This window comes from Peromyscus maniculatus, chromosome X (genome assembly GCF_049852395.1).
Source record: "Peromyscus maniculatus bairdii isolate BWxNUB_F1_BW_parent chromosome X, HU_Pman_BW_mat_3.1, whole genome shotgun sequence".
Taxonomy (NCBI): Eukaryota; Metazoa; Chordata; class Mammalia; order Rodentia; family Cricetidae; genus Peromyscus; species Peromyscus maniculatus.
In genome coordinates, this window is record NC_134875.1 from 112,746,653 (window position 1) to 112,764,828 (window position 18,176).

An 18,176-nucleotide genomic window follows, 5' to 3' on the forward strand; every position below is an offset into this window, starting at 1 on the left:
CATGAGTTAGACCTTTGTAGATTCCACAAGTAAGTGAAACCATGTGATATTTGTCTTTCTATACCTGGCCTATTTCACTTAGGCTAATTTTCTCTAGGATATGTTTACTTCTTAATCCCTCTTTGGAGTTTCTGAAGACAGATTGATATTGCAAGTACATAAACAAACAGAAAAAGTCACTCAATAAATATTTTAGCAATATTGTGTATATAATTGTTAATATAAACAGTCAATAAATTTTATGACTGATTCTAGATAATTACTCTTTTAAAACACAGCCTATCAGTATAATAATTGTATATTATATGAGTCTTGGCTTCTATTTTGCTTTATTCTTTTAGCTTTTTGAGACAGGGTTTCTCTGTGTAGCTTTGCGCCTGTCCTGGAACTCACTCTGTAGCCCAGGCTGGCCTCGAACTCACAGAGATCTGCCTGCCTCTGCCTCCCGAGTGCTGGGATTAAAAGCATGTGCTGCCACCACCTTGCTTTTGCTTTATTCTTGACCATGCACGTTCTTTTCATTTTTGTCTCCTTTAGAGCAGTGCTGCTGTTCTCTCGGGACTCCCTGTCCTTCCTCACCAGAAGAATTAGAAAAACTGCAGTGGTAGGTAACACATTTGCTGAGCTTTTCACAAACAAACAAACAAATAAATAAATAAATAGCAAAAACAAACAAATAAATTAAATTACATATGGAAATAAAATGGTATATACATATAACATTTAATCACCATGCTAGCTGTCTTAGGATTTTATTGCTGTGAAGAGACACCATGACCATGGCAACTCTTATAAAGGAAAATATTTAATGGGAGGGCTAGTTTACCCTTTCAGAGGTTTGGCATTATCATCATGGTGGGCAGGAAGCATGGTGGTGTGCAGGCAGACACGGTGCTGGAAAAGGAGCTGAGAGTTGTACATCTTGATCTATAGGCAGCAGGAAGAGGCTGCCACATTGGGCATGGCTTGAGCATCTGAGACCTCAAAGCCTGCCCTCTAGTAACACACATCTTCCAACAAAGCCACATTTACTCCAGTAAAGAGAGGCTTACAGTTTTAGAGAAAATGGTTTTCTGTTCTGTGGAGCTTCCATTTGGACCACTAACTTAAAACAGTGTTTCTCAATCTTGGCCATACACTGGAATCACTGGGCAAGCCTTACAGATTGTTTTTAGAGCTGGGTATGGTACAACTTTTTGGTGTGCTAAATGTTAATAGGCATGTGGGTCTCATTCTGGATGTCAGATGTGAACACTGGAAGATGCTGGACGAAGGACATGTGGAACTCTGTTGTTTTGCCCTCTTTCTATAAGCTAAAACTTAGCTCAAATTTTACTTTTTAGAAATGCTGATTCCCAGTCACCACCCTCAAATATGCTGGAGCAGAATAATCTGAGATATACCCTAGGTATTCAAGTCTTTAAAGCCCTTCTCTCAAAAGGCTGAGATAAGAGGCTCACCTTGACGTTGAGGCCAGCCTGAGCTACATAGTGTGTTTGACTTTCAGCCTGGGCTGCATAGAGTAAGACCCTCTCTTAAAAACCCAAAATAAAGGGGATAAACACACTTTGGGTGGGTTTAACGTGCAATCAAAATTGAGAGTCACTTCCATAAACTCATTTCCATAAACTGCAAAAGTCACATATGATGTGGTCATGGGTAGAACAAAATAAACAGGAAAAAATGAATGAACCAATGAAAATGTTCACAGGGCTACCCATGACTGACCTGCCACAGTATTTTATTATTTCCATCTCCTCTTTCTCCTTTTCCTCTTCTCAACCTTTTCCTTTTTGTACTTTACAGAATTTTCTATATTCAGAAAACAATAGTTAGGGAATTTTGTTAACTGTATAGGTCCTTTGCATGTATATTATGACTTCTGGTTTTGTGTTTTTATGGGATTTCTATGTATGCAAACGTGTGTATCTCTGCATCTATATGTGTTTCTCGTGTTTTTTCTTTGGTTCTTTTTCTTCTGATTGTTTGTTTTTTTCCTATTCCAGTTTGTTCCTTTTTGTTTTATTTTATTTTATTATTATTCCTTAGATGCCTGGAGAAAGGATGTGGATTTGAATTGGGCGGGGGTGGGGGTGGGGAGGAGCTGAAAGTGGAGAAACTGTAATCAGAATATACTGTATGAAAAAAGTTTATTTTCAATAGAAGAAAAAAAAGACATACATAATTTAAAACGTGAAGCTTCCCATATGGGAAAAGAAGGCCAAGTGTACCCTGTCAACCCAATATGGGTCATAATTGTGGGATATGTTAAAACACTGAGCTCAAGGGACTGTTAAAAATCACTAAAGATCTGTAGCATTTTTGCAATAAAGACTGAAGATAAACATACCCTATTAAGCTTAACATCTTCCATTAAGCTAGAGGTTGAGAACTGTTTAGGGGATAGGGTGTCTAGAGGTGTCAGAATTGAAGCAAAAGGTCATCACTCTTAAGGCAGCACCCATACCCTCTACAGGCTGTCCATTAAGAGAGCTAGCAGGAAGAAGCAGGCCATAGAAAGCAGGGCAGAATTAGGCCTATGCCTGGCTACTGCTGTCATTCTCTAGCCATACATCCATGTCTATTCTAAAGCAGGGACTTTTCTACCTTCAAAGTCTTAGGTGAAATGAACTAGTCTCTGTAAATTAGAAAGTGAATTTGATCAGTCTCAACCATTCCCATGTGCATCAATCCCTGTGCATCTTTTGAAATGTGGATTGTGACCCAGTGAGTCTGGGGAAGAGCCTAAGATTCTGAATTTCAAGCAAACTCCTAGAGGAGGCCAGAGCTGCCGGCCCCTGAACCCCACTTTGACATAGATGTTTTGTTTTGTTTTTTAAAACAAAGTCTCATCATGTATCTCTGGCTGGTCTGGATCTCACTGTGTAGCCCAGGCTAGCCTCAAACTCATAGAAATCCACCTATCTCTGTGTCCCCAGTGCTGGGATTAAAGGTGTGCACCACTACACCTGGCTCCTGACTCCCACTTTAAAGACTAAGGATACAGACAATAGAGCAATGCAATGATTTTCAACCGTGGCCATAGGCCTAAGTCATTGGTAGGAGGTCCTGCCTCCTACCTTCAGAGATTGGACTGGTATAGCACAAGTTTTGAGTTTTTACAAACCCCAGAGTGAGATGGTTCTAAGGTGAAGCCAAATGTGAGAACTACTGAGTTAGAATTGTATGATCACTGGGTCTTTCAAATATATTGGTCCCTAGGATTCGTAGAAACACCCGGGACACTTTGAAAACATGCTGATGTGTCAGTGTATCCTTCTGGGGTGCCAGGGCTGCTCTATGTTTAGACTTGGGTGATGATGACTCAGGTCTGTATACACATAGCATTCATCAGGTTCTAAATGCAAAGCAAATACACTTGAGTACTTGTAGGCTACACCTCTGCCAAGAAGAACATTCAAAGAAGCATTCATGCCTGTTCTCAGTCCCAGAAATTGCAGACCAGCTGTGTGGGAGGGGCATCTGGGCACTAGCATTGAAGAGTCTTGGCATCTACTGCTCTGTGGTTTACTTGGGTGCTTCACTCAGTGCCTAAAGGGTCAGGACTAGCATGAGCAACAGGAATCCAAGACCGGCTCCTTATAGTGGAGCCCTAGGATGGGAGCCTGTGGTGGGCGTCTAGCTTCTGCAGGCTCCATATATCCTGAAGACAATCTCATGTACATTTTGCAAGGCACCTTTCCACAACATGGCCAGATGGGTTGCTGTAGTATGACAAGGAGAATGGCATTTCACAGGCATGTAGTAAATTATCCAGAGGGCTCTCTTTGTTTCTGTGTCTGTTATCTCTCTGTCTCTGTCTCACTCTCTTGCTCCCTCTGAGACAGGGCCTCATGTCTTAAACCTACTAATTTTACAGTCACTATGTAGTCAATGACCTTGAACTCCAGATACTCCCGTCTCTACTTCCCAAGAGCCAGGATCACCAGTTTATGTAGTGCTTGGGATCAAACCCAGTGCTTCATACCCGCTAAGCAAGCTCACTACCAACTGAACTACATCCCAATCCACTAATACTTATTTAAAGTTATGCTTATCTAATGCTCTTATCTTAGTTAGGGTTATTATTGCTGTGATAAAACACCATAACCAAAATCAAATTGAGGAGGAAAGAGTTTATTTGGTTTCCACTTCCAGATCATAGTCCATAATTGAAGGAAGTCAAGACAGAAACTCAAACAGGACAGGGACCTGGAGGCAGGAGCTGATGCAGAGGCCATGGAGGGGTGCTGCTTACTGGCTTGCTCCCCATGGCTTGCTCAGCCTGCCTTCTTATAGAACCCAGGACCAGCAGCTCATGGGAGGAACCACCCACAATGTGATCCCCCCCCATCAATCACTAATCAAGAAAATGTCTTACATTTGTTTTCATGGAGGCATCTTCTCAACTGAGGTTCTCTTCTTTCAGATAGATAACTCTAGTTTGTGTGTCCAATTGACATAAGACTAGCCAGCACAGCTCCTCAATATAATCATCCTTTCTCCTCTTATCTAAGAGAAGCTCTAAGAACTTATTTCCATTGGTTTTCTGTCTCCATCTAAAACTGGATCTATCAGAGACATCCCTGGGTTTTTATTTGTTCGCTGTAGTTACCCCTCCTTAATATGTTCTAAGACAGATGGACCATGTGCAGACAGTAGGTGAGTTCTTAACCTTTGGTGACCAGGAAAGTCACCTGAGAGTTTAGAAAACATACGTGCCTGAAATTCCTTATACGTTATCTCAATACCAACTGAATGAGGCATGAGGGTAGCCACAGAAATCTAAGTGTCCTCTATCTCTTTCGCTATCTACCTATCTTAGATTCCTTATTTCTGGAACAAAGTACTTGACAGAGGCAATTGAAGGGGAGAAGTGATTTGTTTTGCTTTTTAAGAAGCGATACTTACGGCAGCGCACGTGTGAGGGGCTCCTCACACCGCACCCACAAGCTCAAAAGCTGAGAGAGGTGAAAGCTGCCACTCACCTTGCTTTCTTCCTTGTTTCTTTCTCCTCACTCCAGAACCCCAGCCCAGGTATGGTGATATCCACATACCGAGTGGGCCTTCTCTCCTCAGTTAAACCTGTCTGGAAACACTCTCACAGACATAGGGTGTCTCCTAGCTGACTCTAAATCTTGTCAGGTTGCAAGATAATCTGTCTGTCTATCTGTATGGATATATTTTTTGAAGTTCTCTAATAGAGCTCATGGATAGCCAAGGTTGAGTACCACTGAACTAAAGCAACATTGAGAGGTAGTTGACTGACAAGCCTGGAAATATCTCTTTGGCTCCAACTTGATTCATATTTTTATCCAACCAATATTTCCTGATCACTTACCATGTGCTAGTGACCACTATACCTGACTATAATGATATGAAATTGGTTAAGTTATAGTATAGTGTAATGAAATCAGTTGGGTTATGGGAAATTTAGTATGTCTTTCCTCCAGGAACAGAGAGGATGTAACAAGATCCCCTCAACTTAGTGAAAGATAGTATGGCATAGAGCTCTAGAACAGTGATAAATCAATGAACTAGAACTGGGGTTTGGAGAATAATGCTAATTTCTCTCCCTTGGAAGTAAGGAGAAAGCAGGGGCAGACACCAGTGCCAGAGGCACAGAGAATGTGAAGTGCCAATCTTTTAGAGTGAAACCCTGTTAACTTGGTGGTACCAGATAGCTAGTAGGGGTGGGGACTCATCCCTCTCTACCGTACTGGCATCTCATATGTTTCTCTCTGATTTTTTCCTTTAGCGAACTGCAGGATCCCATTATCTGTCTTGCTTATCAGCCACATGGCCCACCGTTATCTTCTTCCAGCAAGCCCGTGCCAGTTGTGCCTCAGGCCACCATTTTTTCCCACGTTACTAGTGACTTCTCTTTGCCTGAACCCCTTGATCATGCCTCTGTGACCCCAAGCACACCCTCTCTGGCACAAGAGCATCACCTTGCATCTCCCCAGCCTGCATCCCCGCTGGCTTCCAGTCCTGCCATTGGCATGCCTGTTCAGCCTGGCGCTGCCTCTTCCTCTTTGCCCCACACTGACCTTTCCCACACCCTGTCACCTGCACAGTCCTCCCTTCTCCCTCTCACCACACCAGCTCCATCTGTCCCTGAGAAAGTCGGCACCTCCAGCATACCTCCTGCCGAGACAGGTAAATATCAGAAGCCACACTGACCATGGGGGCTAGTGGGATTTGGGCTTCCTAAAATGCAGCTGCCAGCTTGCGAATCAAGACACTCGATAAGACCTCACTAAGCCATTCTTCTGGAACATTTGGAAGACCCAGGCTTAAGTCTTCACATGCAGCAAAACTAAAATGCACAGTTTGACACCTCCTGATCTATTCCACATGCTGATGGATGGATAAATGATACTGGTTGCACTTGACTAGGAACAATAATATATATGGAAAGACCATGAAAACTACAAAAGGTTCCCAGGAGTTATGTGGGCTTAGTGGCATGGGAATAAAGAGAAGAGGGGAAGGAACAGAGACTATTCCAGTTCCGTGAATAAGAAGTGGGCCTTCCTTCGAAATCAGAGGATGGATCAGTTGTGGGGCACACACTGGTAGGATTTGCTAAAGGAGGTGGAGACAGTAGTATCGTGAGTTTGAGGCCAGCCTGGGCTACAGAGAAAACTTGCCTTAAAACAAACAATTGAAAAAAAGAAAGAACAAGAAGGAGAAGAAGGAGGAGAAGGAGAAGGAGGAGAAGAAGGAAGAAGGAGGAGGAGGAAGAGGAGGAGGAAGAGGAGGAGGAGGAGGAGGAGGAGGAGGAGCAGAAATTAGAGGATGGGAGACAAAGCCAAGCTTGTTTGGGGCCCAGGTTATAGTTTCTGGTCCTCTGCCATCATGCCAGCATCCCCAAGGAGATTTGGAGCTTCTTCCAAGTGACTTACTATTTTCAATAAGCATTGCTCCGAACTTATTTTAAAATAAATGTAGAAATTTTAGGCAAAATCATGGAATCATAATTTAAGATGGGATTTAATGGCTGAATAATAAATTATAATTGAAATTCATTGCCCTGGGCCCAAGTGATTTTTTTCCATAGCTATTCTCATTGACCCTTAGAAGCAGTCAAACAGGCTACCTTAAAAGCTGTCAAGAGGACCCTGAGCCTATGCTTCTACTCTTAGGACAACAGAAATGAAGCAACATATGCATACAAGATGCACATCAGAGTATAACCTAGTAGCTAAAAAGTCATTAAAGCTTAATGGTTCTATAAGAGAAGAGTGATTATAAAAGACATGCTACCTCAACACAAGGACTATTTTATAAAGACATGGGCCATTAGAATAGCTGGGCAAAAATGTGTGGACACTTTAAAATTTTGATGTGGAGAAATGAAGGCCCAGCAACAACTACTTTAAAATACTCTATGTTCATAATAGTATAGATGGACATGCACATAGAACAGGAAGGAATATGCAAAATAAGAAATCAGATATTACTGATAAAATTAAGAATCATTTTTCTATTTTTTAAAAATCTGGGTGTAATGTAATTCTAGAATTTAGAGGGTCAAGACAAGATGATCATAGATCATTAGTTCAAGGGCAGCCTTATCTACTTCAGACGTTCTCTCAAAAAAAGAAAGAAAATTTGGCTAAGCATGGTAGCACATGTCTTTAATCCCAGCACTCAGGAGGCAGAAGAAGGCAGATCTGTGTGAGTTCAAGGCCAGCCTGGTCTACAGAACGAGTTCCAGGACAGCCATGGCTGTTACACAGAGAAACCCTGTCTCAAAAAACAGAGAGAGAGAGAGAGAGAGAGAGAGAGAGAGAGAGAGAGAGAGAGAGAGAGAGAGAGAAGAAAAAAGAAAAATTGATACCTAGTACCATAAAACAGTACCATAAAACAGAAGGGGGGGGACACAGACAGACAGATAGACACATAGAGAGATTTCTGTTGTTAAAGATAGGTTCATATTGTTGATGTTTAATTTTTTAATTGAACACTATAAAAATAACATAGTTGATAATCTGGCTGCTGACTTCATAATTTCCTGTTCATAAAAGAGCTTCTAGTAACCCACATAAAATTCTGTCCAAATAATATAAATTAAATACTAGTGAATTATTTTTATTTATATCACTGTGTAAATATTCTGGTGTGGTTTTACAATTTTTAGTTAGGCTTACTGAAATATAATTTACATACAATAAAATTTCTCCAGTTCTATGATAAATGAAATTTTCATAGTTTTATGCGGTTAAATAAGCATCTGTGGTCTTGTAACCACAATAACAATCAAGATACATAACTTTTCTTCAACCTCTAAAGTTCCTTTGTGTCTCTTTTAAGTCAGAATTTACCTCTAGCCCTGATACGTTGTGTTTCTCTATAGTTTTAACTTTTCTAAAATGTCATATGAAGAGAATCATATAGGATGTGCCCTTTTGAGTTTTGGTCTTTTTATTTTAACATAATGTGTTGGACAACTGGAGAGCCATCCATGTTGCTGAATGTGTTGGTAGCTAATTTGTTTTTACCACTAAATAAAGTTCCACTGTGGACATACCACAGTTTATCCATCTATTTCATGAACTTGAGTTATTTCTAGTCTGGAACTATTATGAAAAAGGCCACTATGAAAAATCACAACTACGTCTTCTAAACACATATATCTTCTTTTGGATGAATACCTAGGAGTAAGCTGACTACATCATAGGAGTTATATATCTTTATCTTTGGAAGTGATTTTCACATCATGCATTCATAACATAGCTTGATTTTTTTGATATAGAAGTTGGCAACAGCAGCAGTGTTCCTGATCTTGAAGCCCAAGTCTCACAGATGGAGAAAGTGTTGTCCTTGGGAAGCTTAGAACCTAACCTTGCAGGCGAAATGATAAACCGCGTCAGCAAACTCCTTCACTCTCCACCTGCCTTGCTAGCCCCTCTGGCTCAAAGGTATGACTTAGAAAACAGAAAGGGTATATTCTGCGTTGTTCAGAGAATGAACTGTGGTAGCTGATCTTTCTCTTCTGAATGAATGAGTTTATCAAGTATATAATAAGCAAAAGCAAGAATAAATATTGGGTAGCAGGTAGAGAGAAGCAACAGATAGCAAGACATCCAGCAGAAACAGTTGACTGAAGTAGCTCAGTTAAGAAAGGAAGACATTTTCAAATTGGAGCCTTACAAACAGCCAGCAGAAAGCCAACTGAGGCAGAGAACTAGATTTCCCAGTTGAGAGGGTCAGGGGAAAGGGTCTTCTTTGCCATCTCCATGGATGAGCTTCCAAGCCTCCAGCTCCTGCTGTAGGCATTTTTATATTATGGGATAAGCAATAGTAACCTGCATTGTAATTAGTTTACCTTCTAGCTCTTCTCAAGGACATAATGTTTTTAATACACTTCGCTGCTTGCTTTTTCCTTTCTCTCGGTTACAGTATTAAGAGAAGCAGCGTGTCCCAGGAAAAGATGCTTTTAAATAACATTTTGGAGAACTCTTGAAATAAACATGCTGGAGTCTAGAACAGGAGGGCCCTCCTTGCTCTAAGAGTTGTCTTTCAACAATGTTTAACAACACATGGCAATTTACCTACATAATGTAAATTACAGGGTGCATAATGTACATTACAGGGTGCATAATGTACATTACAGGGTGCTAAGAGGATCCCCTCTAATGCTAAAGATACTGCTTATATAGCTAGTGATAGCTAAGTATTTGCCCCCAAGGACTAGGCTCATAATGATGTCCAGTTGCTACCCTATATTAGAATGGGGGAGAGAGAGAGAGAGAAAAGAAGACTAAATTAAAACTGCCAACTGTCTTTACAGGTTGCTAAAAGTGGTAGATGACATTGGCTTACAGCTGAGATTTTCAAATACAACTATCAGTCTAACTTCCCCTTCTCTGGCTCTTGCCGTGGTCAGAGTGAATGCCAGTAACTTCAATACAACGACCTTTGCAGCCCAAGATCCTGAAAACCTTCAGGTACAATCTAATTTCTTATAGAAACAACATTTTCTTGTGCATGATTGGAGCCCCTGATGTGGTTCCTGATGGCAGCAATTACTGTTGATTGTCAGGAGAGATTTTCAGCTTTCAAAAGAGTTAATATCTTAGTCCTTCAATTTTAGCACTCAGGAGATGATGGCACTCTTTAAGTTCAAGGCCAGCCTAGTATATAGAGCAGCCAGCGAAACACCTACAGAATAAAAACTGACATTGTTTTCAGAGGCTGGGATGTGACTCAGTGATATGGGGCATGTTTTGCATGCATGAGGCCCTGGATTCAATCCCCAGCATTCAAACAAAAATATAATTTGCAGAGAGGGTCCCGTGCCCATGTTAACTCTTTAATAACTGGATAATGGAAAGAGGGAGGGGGCGGTATTTGTTATGTTGGTATGTGGAGGGATGACAAGAAATGGTATCTTCATGAAACTTCATGGAGGAATACTAGGCAGTTGGGGGACCTAGGCATAGAGATGAATTTCAACATATTGAAGAAGTTTTATAACTACACTATTGTGTACAGTGGTGCTAAAAGCAATCCTTCTTCTAGTGCTTTCTAGCCACCCCTTAGAGGGACTGGGATCTAGAAATGCTGAAGTCAGATCATAGATAAAACTCCTTCAGGCCCCTTCACATTGAGTTGTGTTTTTGATCACCTTATTGTATCAACTCAGACACTTTTATTATCTCTTACTTGATCTCCAGGTTTCTTTGGAAACCCAGGCTCCTGAGAATAGCATTGGTGCCATTACTCTGCCTTCATCATTGATGAGTAATTTGCCAGCTAATGAGGTAGCATTGGCTTCCAGGGTTCAGTTCAATTTCTTTGAAAAACCTACCCTGTTTCAGGTAAAGTTGCTGTTTCCTGGTTTTGATTTGGGTTTGTTTTGGAGATGGCTGATTTAATTCTGTTTAATCATCACATATTCTTCAGCCTGCTACAAAACAAATGAAGTGTTGAAACTCTGTAGTTAATTCTTATTCACACACTAATGTTCCTTATGATGATAAATAGCAGTTACCAACACATCCATAGTACTTACAAAGGGCCAAACTCTCCCCTAAGATGTCACAAGTGTTGTCTCTAACCCCTGTGTTGGGAGGAAGGAAGCTATTGTTACCCCATTTTACAGATAAGGTAATGGAGGCATGGGGGTGGTCAGTAGCTTGCTCAGGGACACAAGATTTCAATGATTAATGTTGTGTCCTCCTTTAAAAATTCCCAAGGTCCTATTGTGTCAACTGTGCACTTCAACTTAGTCTCTAGAGCCCCGAGGTGGAATACGCCCCACTTCTATTGATGTCTCCTGGAAAAGTTACTTTGCTCCATCACAGTTTCTGACCTCCATTGTAAACAATGTGAATTCAAATCATCCTCAGTGTCTTTCTAGCCCTAACGCCCCCCCCCCATCTTATTTCATTTCCATTGTCATCTTGCTGATTCTTTGTTGTGCTAGGACCCCTCCCTGGAGAACCTGTCTCTGATCAGCTATGTCATATCATCAAGTGTTGCGAATATGACTATCAAGAACTTAACAAGAAACGTGACAGTTATGCTGAAACACACCAGCCCAAGTCAGGTGAGGAGAGGCCTGTCTGGTTTGTTCATTGGCCAAGGACACCTTGTACAGACTATGCCTGCAGGGCACGGCTTGAGACAGGTCATGTGTATAAGACTACAATTGTTTGTTGCTCTACAGAATTTTGAGTTCTGGAATCATTTCATCCTTGACCACCTAGTTTCTGAGGCAGACGAATGCAAAAGCAAGCTCTTAGCCACTGCTGAATTACACTGTGGGCAGAGCTGTGGCTGCAGGTCTGACTTCCACCTTCAGAGACCTCGTCTCATTCTGAGCTTCAGCTACAACTTCGCTTCTCCCCAGAGTGTGGTCCTCAGACCTGCAACATCAGTTTCATCTGAGAGTTGACTAGACTTGCAAAGGCTCAGCTTCCACTCCAGATGCATAGAGTCAGAATTTATTTATTCCCTGTCCCCTGGGCTGGGGATTGAACTCATGCCCTCACCATTTTAGGCAAGTGCTCTACCACTGAGTAGAGTGTACATTTTTTAACAAATTCCTTAGGTGATTTCTATACATGATAATTTTTTTTTTGCTTTTTGTTTTGTTTTGTCTTTTGTTTGTTTAAGCCAGAGATTCTCCGTGTAGTTTTGGTGCCTGTCCTGAATCTTACTCTGTAGCCCAGGCTGGCCTTGAACTCACAGAGATCTGCCTGGCTCTGCCTCCCAAGTGCTGGGATTTAAAGGCGTGTGCCACTGCCTCCCGGCTATGATTGATATTTTAAGAAGCACTAACCTGTATGGGGCTCATTTGCTTCTAAGAATCACGTAAGATAAGTCTTCAAAAATCAAGCATAAGATTAAGAAGTTAAAAATAGGACTGATTTTCCTAATTACTTTTCAGTTCAGTAAATTAATTAGCCATGACTTATCTTTCTGCTACAGGATGACTTAACCGTGAAATGTGTCTTCTGGGACTTGGGCAGAAATGGTAGGTTCCAATTTATACCCTTTCAAGGTCTTAAGTGAGTGAGTGGGGAAGTTGGTAAGTCAATGTGTTATGGCCTTGCTGATGGGACAGATACTGCTCTTGATGCCAACAGGTGGCAGAGGAGGTTGGTCATCCGATGGCTGCTCCATCAAAGACAAGAGGCTGAATGAAACCATCTGTACCTGTAGCCACCTTACAAGTTTTGGCATCCTAATGGTAACATACCCATGCTCCGTGGCATTAGATTCTGGGTCTGAGGGCTAGCTGAGCATTATATGAGAATATCAACTCTGCTTGATGACTAGAAAGATAAGCAGGAAACATAATATTGTGGAATAGTTATATGTCAATGAGACCACTCTTTTAATAACCAAATGCATCTAAAGATTAATATTTGTAGGATGCAAGTATTTCTTCACATTATATTTTTACATTTACATTTTTCTCCTTTAAGTAGCAAGGGATTCTGACTAGAATGGACAACACAAATTATTTACCTTTCAATACACTTAAAATGCTTATAATACACTTTGACATAAATGTTATTGTTACTGTTATTATTATGTGCATGCTAGGCAAATACTCTACCACTTAGCCACACCCCCATCCTTAAATGATCTTACTACTCTTCCCAGCATTCCTTAAACACAGGTTGATTTTTTTTTTTGCAATTAGAATTAAGACTTGTAGTAATTGTTCATAGTCATAGGACTAAGAAATGTAAGAACTAGGAGCCAAATGTCAGTCTTCAGGCCCCTAATCCAGGGCTTCCCCAGTGCACTACAATGCAGTGATCAAATGTGTGAGCTTTGGAGTCAGGCAGACCTGAATTTGAATTCTGATTCCTCCACTTCCTAGCTACCACCTTCGGTAGGTTACTGGAACTCCCTGTGTCCTTATTTGCACCTGATTAAAGTGATATGTTGGTTGAACAGACTATGAGACTGTTAATGGATACCTAGCATAGTCAACAAACATAATAACAAGTCTTATGTATTTAAAATGAATCAATCACTGATAGCAATATTTTATTTCCCAGGACCTATCTCGGACATCCTTGCCACCAAGTCAAATGATGGCTCTGACATTTATCACATATATTGGCTGTGGGCTTTCATCAATTTTTCTGTCAGTTACTCTTGTAACCTACATAGCCTTTGAGTGAGTATCTACAACTTGAAATTTGGTTTATAAGATGCAGCTCTCACCTTCATCACCAAAATGTTTGACTTAAAAATCCTTTCTTCAGCCTGCCCTGCCATTTATATTCACGTAGTAGAATATCCGGGTGTGAATTGCTATGTGAGTTTTGGGGTTATATGCTTCTGCCTTCTACTAGTTTGTGAGCTCACTAAGGGCTGTGTCATGATCATCCTTGTGCCCAGCATGGGTGCCTGGTATGTCATGAGCATTCAGTGGAGGAAAAAGGAGAGACTGAAATCCAAGAGGTTACAATCTGAAAGAGATCATAGCACAGTGTACAGCAAAAAAAAAAAAATCACAAATTAAGTTTATAAATAACACTGAGCAAATGTGAAAGATTAACTATATTAACTGGTATAGGAATGAAGAAGATGAGTGTAAAACTTAACTGACAAAATTCAGTGAGTGTGGCTTTGTAAATGAAAGCAAGGAAAGGCTCTCCAAATAACATCACCGCCTTCTTGGCCCACCAGAAGGGTTCCTCTCATCACTTTTGAGGAGGAAATCTTTTTTTTTTTAATTTATATTTATTTATTTATCGATTATCAACTTGATACAGTACAAATTCTTATCCTAATAGTGAAATGTTTCATTGAGACTTGCCCAGTAATTGAGTAAAACCAAAACTTATTATAAGCCACAGTCATCCTAGGGTCCCCCCTGCTATATAGCCTCCCTGGTTCTGTGGGTTGCAGTCTGATTTTCTTTGCTTTATATCTAGTATCCACTTATGAATGAGTACATACCATGTTTGCCCTTCTGGGTTTGGGTTACCTCACTCAGGATGATATTTTCTAGTTCCATCCATTTGCCTGCAAATTTCATGCTGTCATTGTTTTTCTCTGTTGAGTAGTACTCCATTGTGTATGTGTACCACATTTTCTTAATTCATTCTTCAGTTGACGGGCATCTAGGTCGTTTCCAGGTTCTGGCTATTATGAATAGTGCTACTATGAACATAGTTGAGCATGTATCTTTGTGGTATGAATGAGCATTCCTTGGGAATATGCCCAAGAGTGGTATGGCTACGTCTTGAGGTAGATCAATTCCCAATTTTCTGAGAAACTGCCATACTGATTTCCATAGTGGTTGTACAAGTTTGCACTCCCACCAACAGTGGAGGAGTGTTCCCTTTGCTCCACATCCTCTCCAAAATAGACTGTTATTAGTGGTTTTGATCATAGCCATTCCTGACAGGTGTAAGGTGGTATCTCAGAGTCATTTTGATTTGTATTTCTCTGCTGATTAAGGATGTTGAGCATTTCTTTAAATGTCTTTCAGCCATTTGAGAATCTTCTTTTGAGAATTCTCTGTTTAGCTCTTTAGCCCATTTTTTAATTGGATTGTTCAGTATTTTGATGCCTAGTTTCTTGAGTTCTTTATATACTTTGGATATCAGTCCTCTGTCAGATGTGGGGTTGTTGAAGGTCTTTTCCCATTCTATAAGCTGTCTTTATGTCTTATTGACTGTGTCTTTTGCCCTAAAAAACCTTCTCAGTTTCAAGAGGCCCCATTTATTAATTGTTGTTCTCAGTGACTGTGCTGCTGGTGTTATATTTAGGAAGTGCTCTCCGGTGCCAATGCATTCAAGACTACTTCCTACTTTCTCTTCTATCAGGTTCAGAGTAACGGGATCTATGTTGAGGTCTTTGATCCACTTGGACTTGAGTTTTGTGTATGGTGACAGATATGGATCTATTTGTAATCTTTTACATATTGACATCCAGTTATGCCAGCACCATTTGTTGAAGATACTTTCTTTTTTCCATTGTATAGTTTTGGCTTCTTTGTCAAAAATCAGGTGTTCACATGTGCGTGGATTAATGTCAGGGTCTTCAATTCGATTCCATTGGTCTGTATGTCGGTTTTTATGCCAGTACCAAGCTGTTTTTATTACTATAGCTCTATAGTAGAGCTTGAGCTCAGGGATGGTGATGCCAAGAAGGAAATCTTAATAGGTCAATTCGCTACATTTCCCTGTGTCATTACATTTAGTTATAGTTTAAACTCTTCTTTCCAAGATCTCAATTTAAGTCATAGTGTAAGATGATATTAGCAATATACCATAGTTTGAGATCTGAATGTAGCAGCCTATTATGTGAGAAGAACTAGTAGTACTTCTAGAAGTAGTTAAGGAGAATCAAGGTTGCTTTTCAGTAGTGTTGATTACATACCATTTAAAAGTGAGGGTCTACAATCAGCATGTAAAAGATCCTTCAGAAGTTGAGACATATTTGCTGTATGATTGTCATATTAGCTGTTTTTCCTGTTGCAGTGATTGAACACCTGACAAAGACAACTTTATTTGGCTCATAGTTTGAAGGTTCTGTCCATCATGATAGGGATATGGGGGTGTCACAGCAGCAGAAACTGAGAGTGATGAATGCCGATGCTCAGACTACTTTCTCCTTTTTATTCAGTCTAAGGCCCAACTCATGGAATAATGCCACCCATTCAGTGTGGATCTTCCCACCTTAGTTAGCCTGCTCCCACCCTCACAGGTGTGTCCAGAAGCTTGTCTCTTCGGTGATTTTAGAGTGTTTTTTTTTTCAAGTTGACAATCAATATTAATTATCACACTTTTTCAGTTTAGATTTTTCCATTGTTTTGTTGATGTTGGGTTTTTGTTTGTTTGGTTTTTGAGGCAGGGTTTCTCTGTGTAGCCATGACTGTCCTGGAACTCGCTTTGTAGACCAGGTGAGCCTCGAACTCACAGAGATCCACCTGCCTCTGACTCCTGAGTGCTGGGATTAAAAATGTGTGCCATCACTGTCCAGATATTGTTGGTTTTAATGTCCCCTGTACACTCACCCACTCTGAGAGGAAATCTGTGCATATTAGTATATACTGATGAATCACCTAAAACTCTGAGACAGCCTGAGAAATATTCTTATACAAAGTTTGCCAGACTATAATGCTAATTCTTTTTTTTTTTTTTGTCCTCTCATTTTAGAAAGATCCGGAGGGATTACCCTTCCAAAATCCTCATCCAGCTATGTGCTGCCCTGCTTCTGCTCAATCTGGTCTTCCTGCTAGATTCCTGGATTGCTCTGTATAATACCCGAGGTTTCTGCATCTCTGTGGCTGCATTTCTTCACTACTTCCTCTTGGTCTCATTCACATGGATGGGCTTAGAAGCATTCCACATGTACCTGGCACTTGTCAAAGTGTTTAATACATACATCCGAAAGTACATCCTTAAATTCTGCATTGTTGGCTGGGGTATGTATAAATTTCCTTGTGTGTTGCCTGGACTCCTCCAGTGTTCTGACTTGCACTCACGTAGAGATTTGATGAATCAGATCCCACTTGGCCACTTTCTAAAGGAGCGTTGGACTCCACGTGGGCTGCACTGTCCTCAGAACAGTCTTGTTGCCTCAGCGACCAGATCATTTCCAAAATCTCTCCATTTCTACTTTCCATTAAGTTCATGGCTCTTGGTGGCACTTACCAGTGAGCTTGGTTCTGGTCTATTCAGTGAAAAATAATAAGCTGATACCTCTTCCCCCAAGAGCCTTTAGATAGTCCATAAATGTTAATGCCCTGTTGTTTTGATGTGGTTTTCACATAAATCGCTTCATTGAAGCTAAGCCAATGAGGCTAGCAAGTCAGTTGTAGGCAGCACCCAGGTGAAGACCCTGGGTCTAGGTAATGGTGTGGCATAGCATTTTGTGAGGCTAGAAAACAGCCCAGCCTGGCTTTCTCATTCTTTATGTATCATTTCCACTGGGTTCCAACCATCAACACTCCTACATCTGCTTGGCTTCTTCAACCTAAACAGTCCTTCCTGCACAACAGGACTGCAAGCTTTTCACTCCATGTCATCCTGCTTACCATTACATCATTGTGAAGAATAGTAAAATACACAGTTCTCCTCACTTGTCTCAGAAAGAAAGTCACGGCTCCAGGCATTGGGCAGGAATTTTATCTTCTTTAGAGACAGCTAAAATGCCAGATGCTCTTGTCAAGGACAAACTCCTCCACCTCTGATACTCGGTGTCTTTGACATTGAGAATCCGACACAGGGCCATGAACATGCTAGGTAAGCACTCCAACAATGATCTACAACTCCACTCTCCAGTATTCTATCTTTAAAAATGTCTTACTTAGGAAACTTACTAATCATGACTTAATCATGTCAGTATCATTAGATGTACAAATGAATTAAAATAAAGAATACATTTGATTGTATCAGGCACTCCAGCCAATCTGTAAAAGGAGTTGTTGTTGTTGCTTTATTTACCAGAGTAGTGGAGCTGACTGGCTGGTCTATGTTTAGTGTAGAGTGGCAACATGGGGCTGGTGAGTGATGGTAAGTGAAAGGACCAAGCAGACGCCATAACAGGCTGCTTAATCTTCTCTCAGAGATCAGGCCTCAATTTCAGTTTCTGAGACTTGAGCAAGCAGTTTCTGGGAGGGCCATGAACAAAAGACATAGTCCTTGCAGTAGCTCCCTTTCTGCATGTACTCTGACTTTTCAAGG

General features: G+C 40.8%; 1 protein-coding gene across 18 annotated transcripts in view; it reads left to right on the forward strand.

Annotated features, from left to right (window-relative positions):
* The window catches only part of Adgrg2 (adhesion G protein-coupled receptor G2), a 119,581-nt gene that overhangs the window by 90,905 nt on the left and 10,500 nt on the right, over positions 1–18,176 (forward strand). For all 18 annotated transcript variants that reach the window (XM_076562752.1, XM_076562764.1, XM_076562757.1 and 15 more), the window contains 10 exons: positions 538–604; positions 5,759–6,159; positions 8,762–8,927; positions 9,800–9,956; positions 10,686–10,829; positions 11,438–11,560; positions 12,445–12,490; positions 12,603–12,706; positions 13,530–13,651; positions 16,647–16,915. In XM_076562752.1, the coding sequence (XP_076418867.1) occupies positions 538–604; positions 5,759–6,159; positions 8,762–8,927; positions 9,800–9,956; positions 10,686–10,829; positions 11,438–11,560; positions 12,445–12,490; positions 12,603–12,706; positions 13,530–13,651; positions 16,647–16,915 (1,599 nt within the window). The remainder of the gene's footprint in view (positions 1–537; positions 605–5,758; positions 6,160–8,761; positions 8,928–9,799; positions 9,957–10,685; positions 10,830–11,437; positions 11,561–12,444; positions 12,491–12,602; positions 12,707–13,529; positions 13,652–16,646; positions 16,916–18,176) is intronic.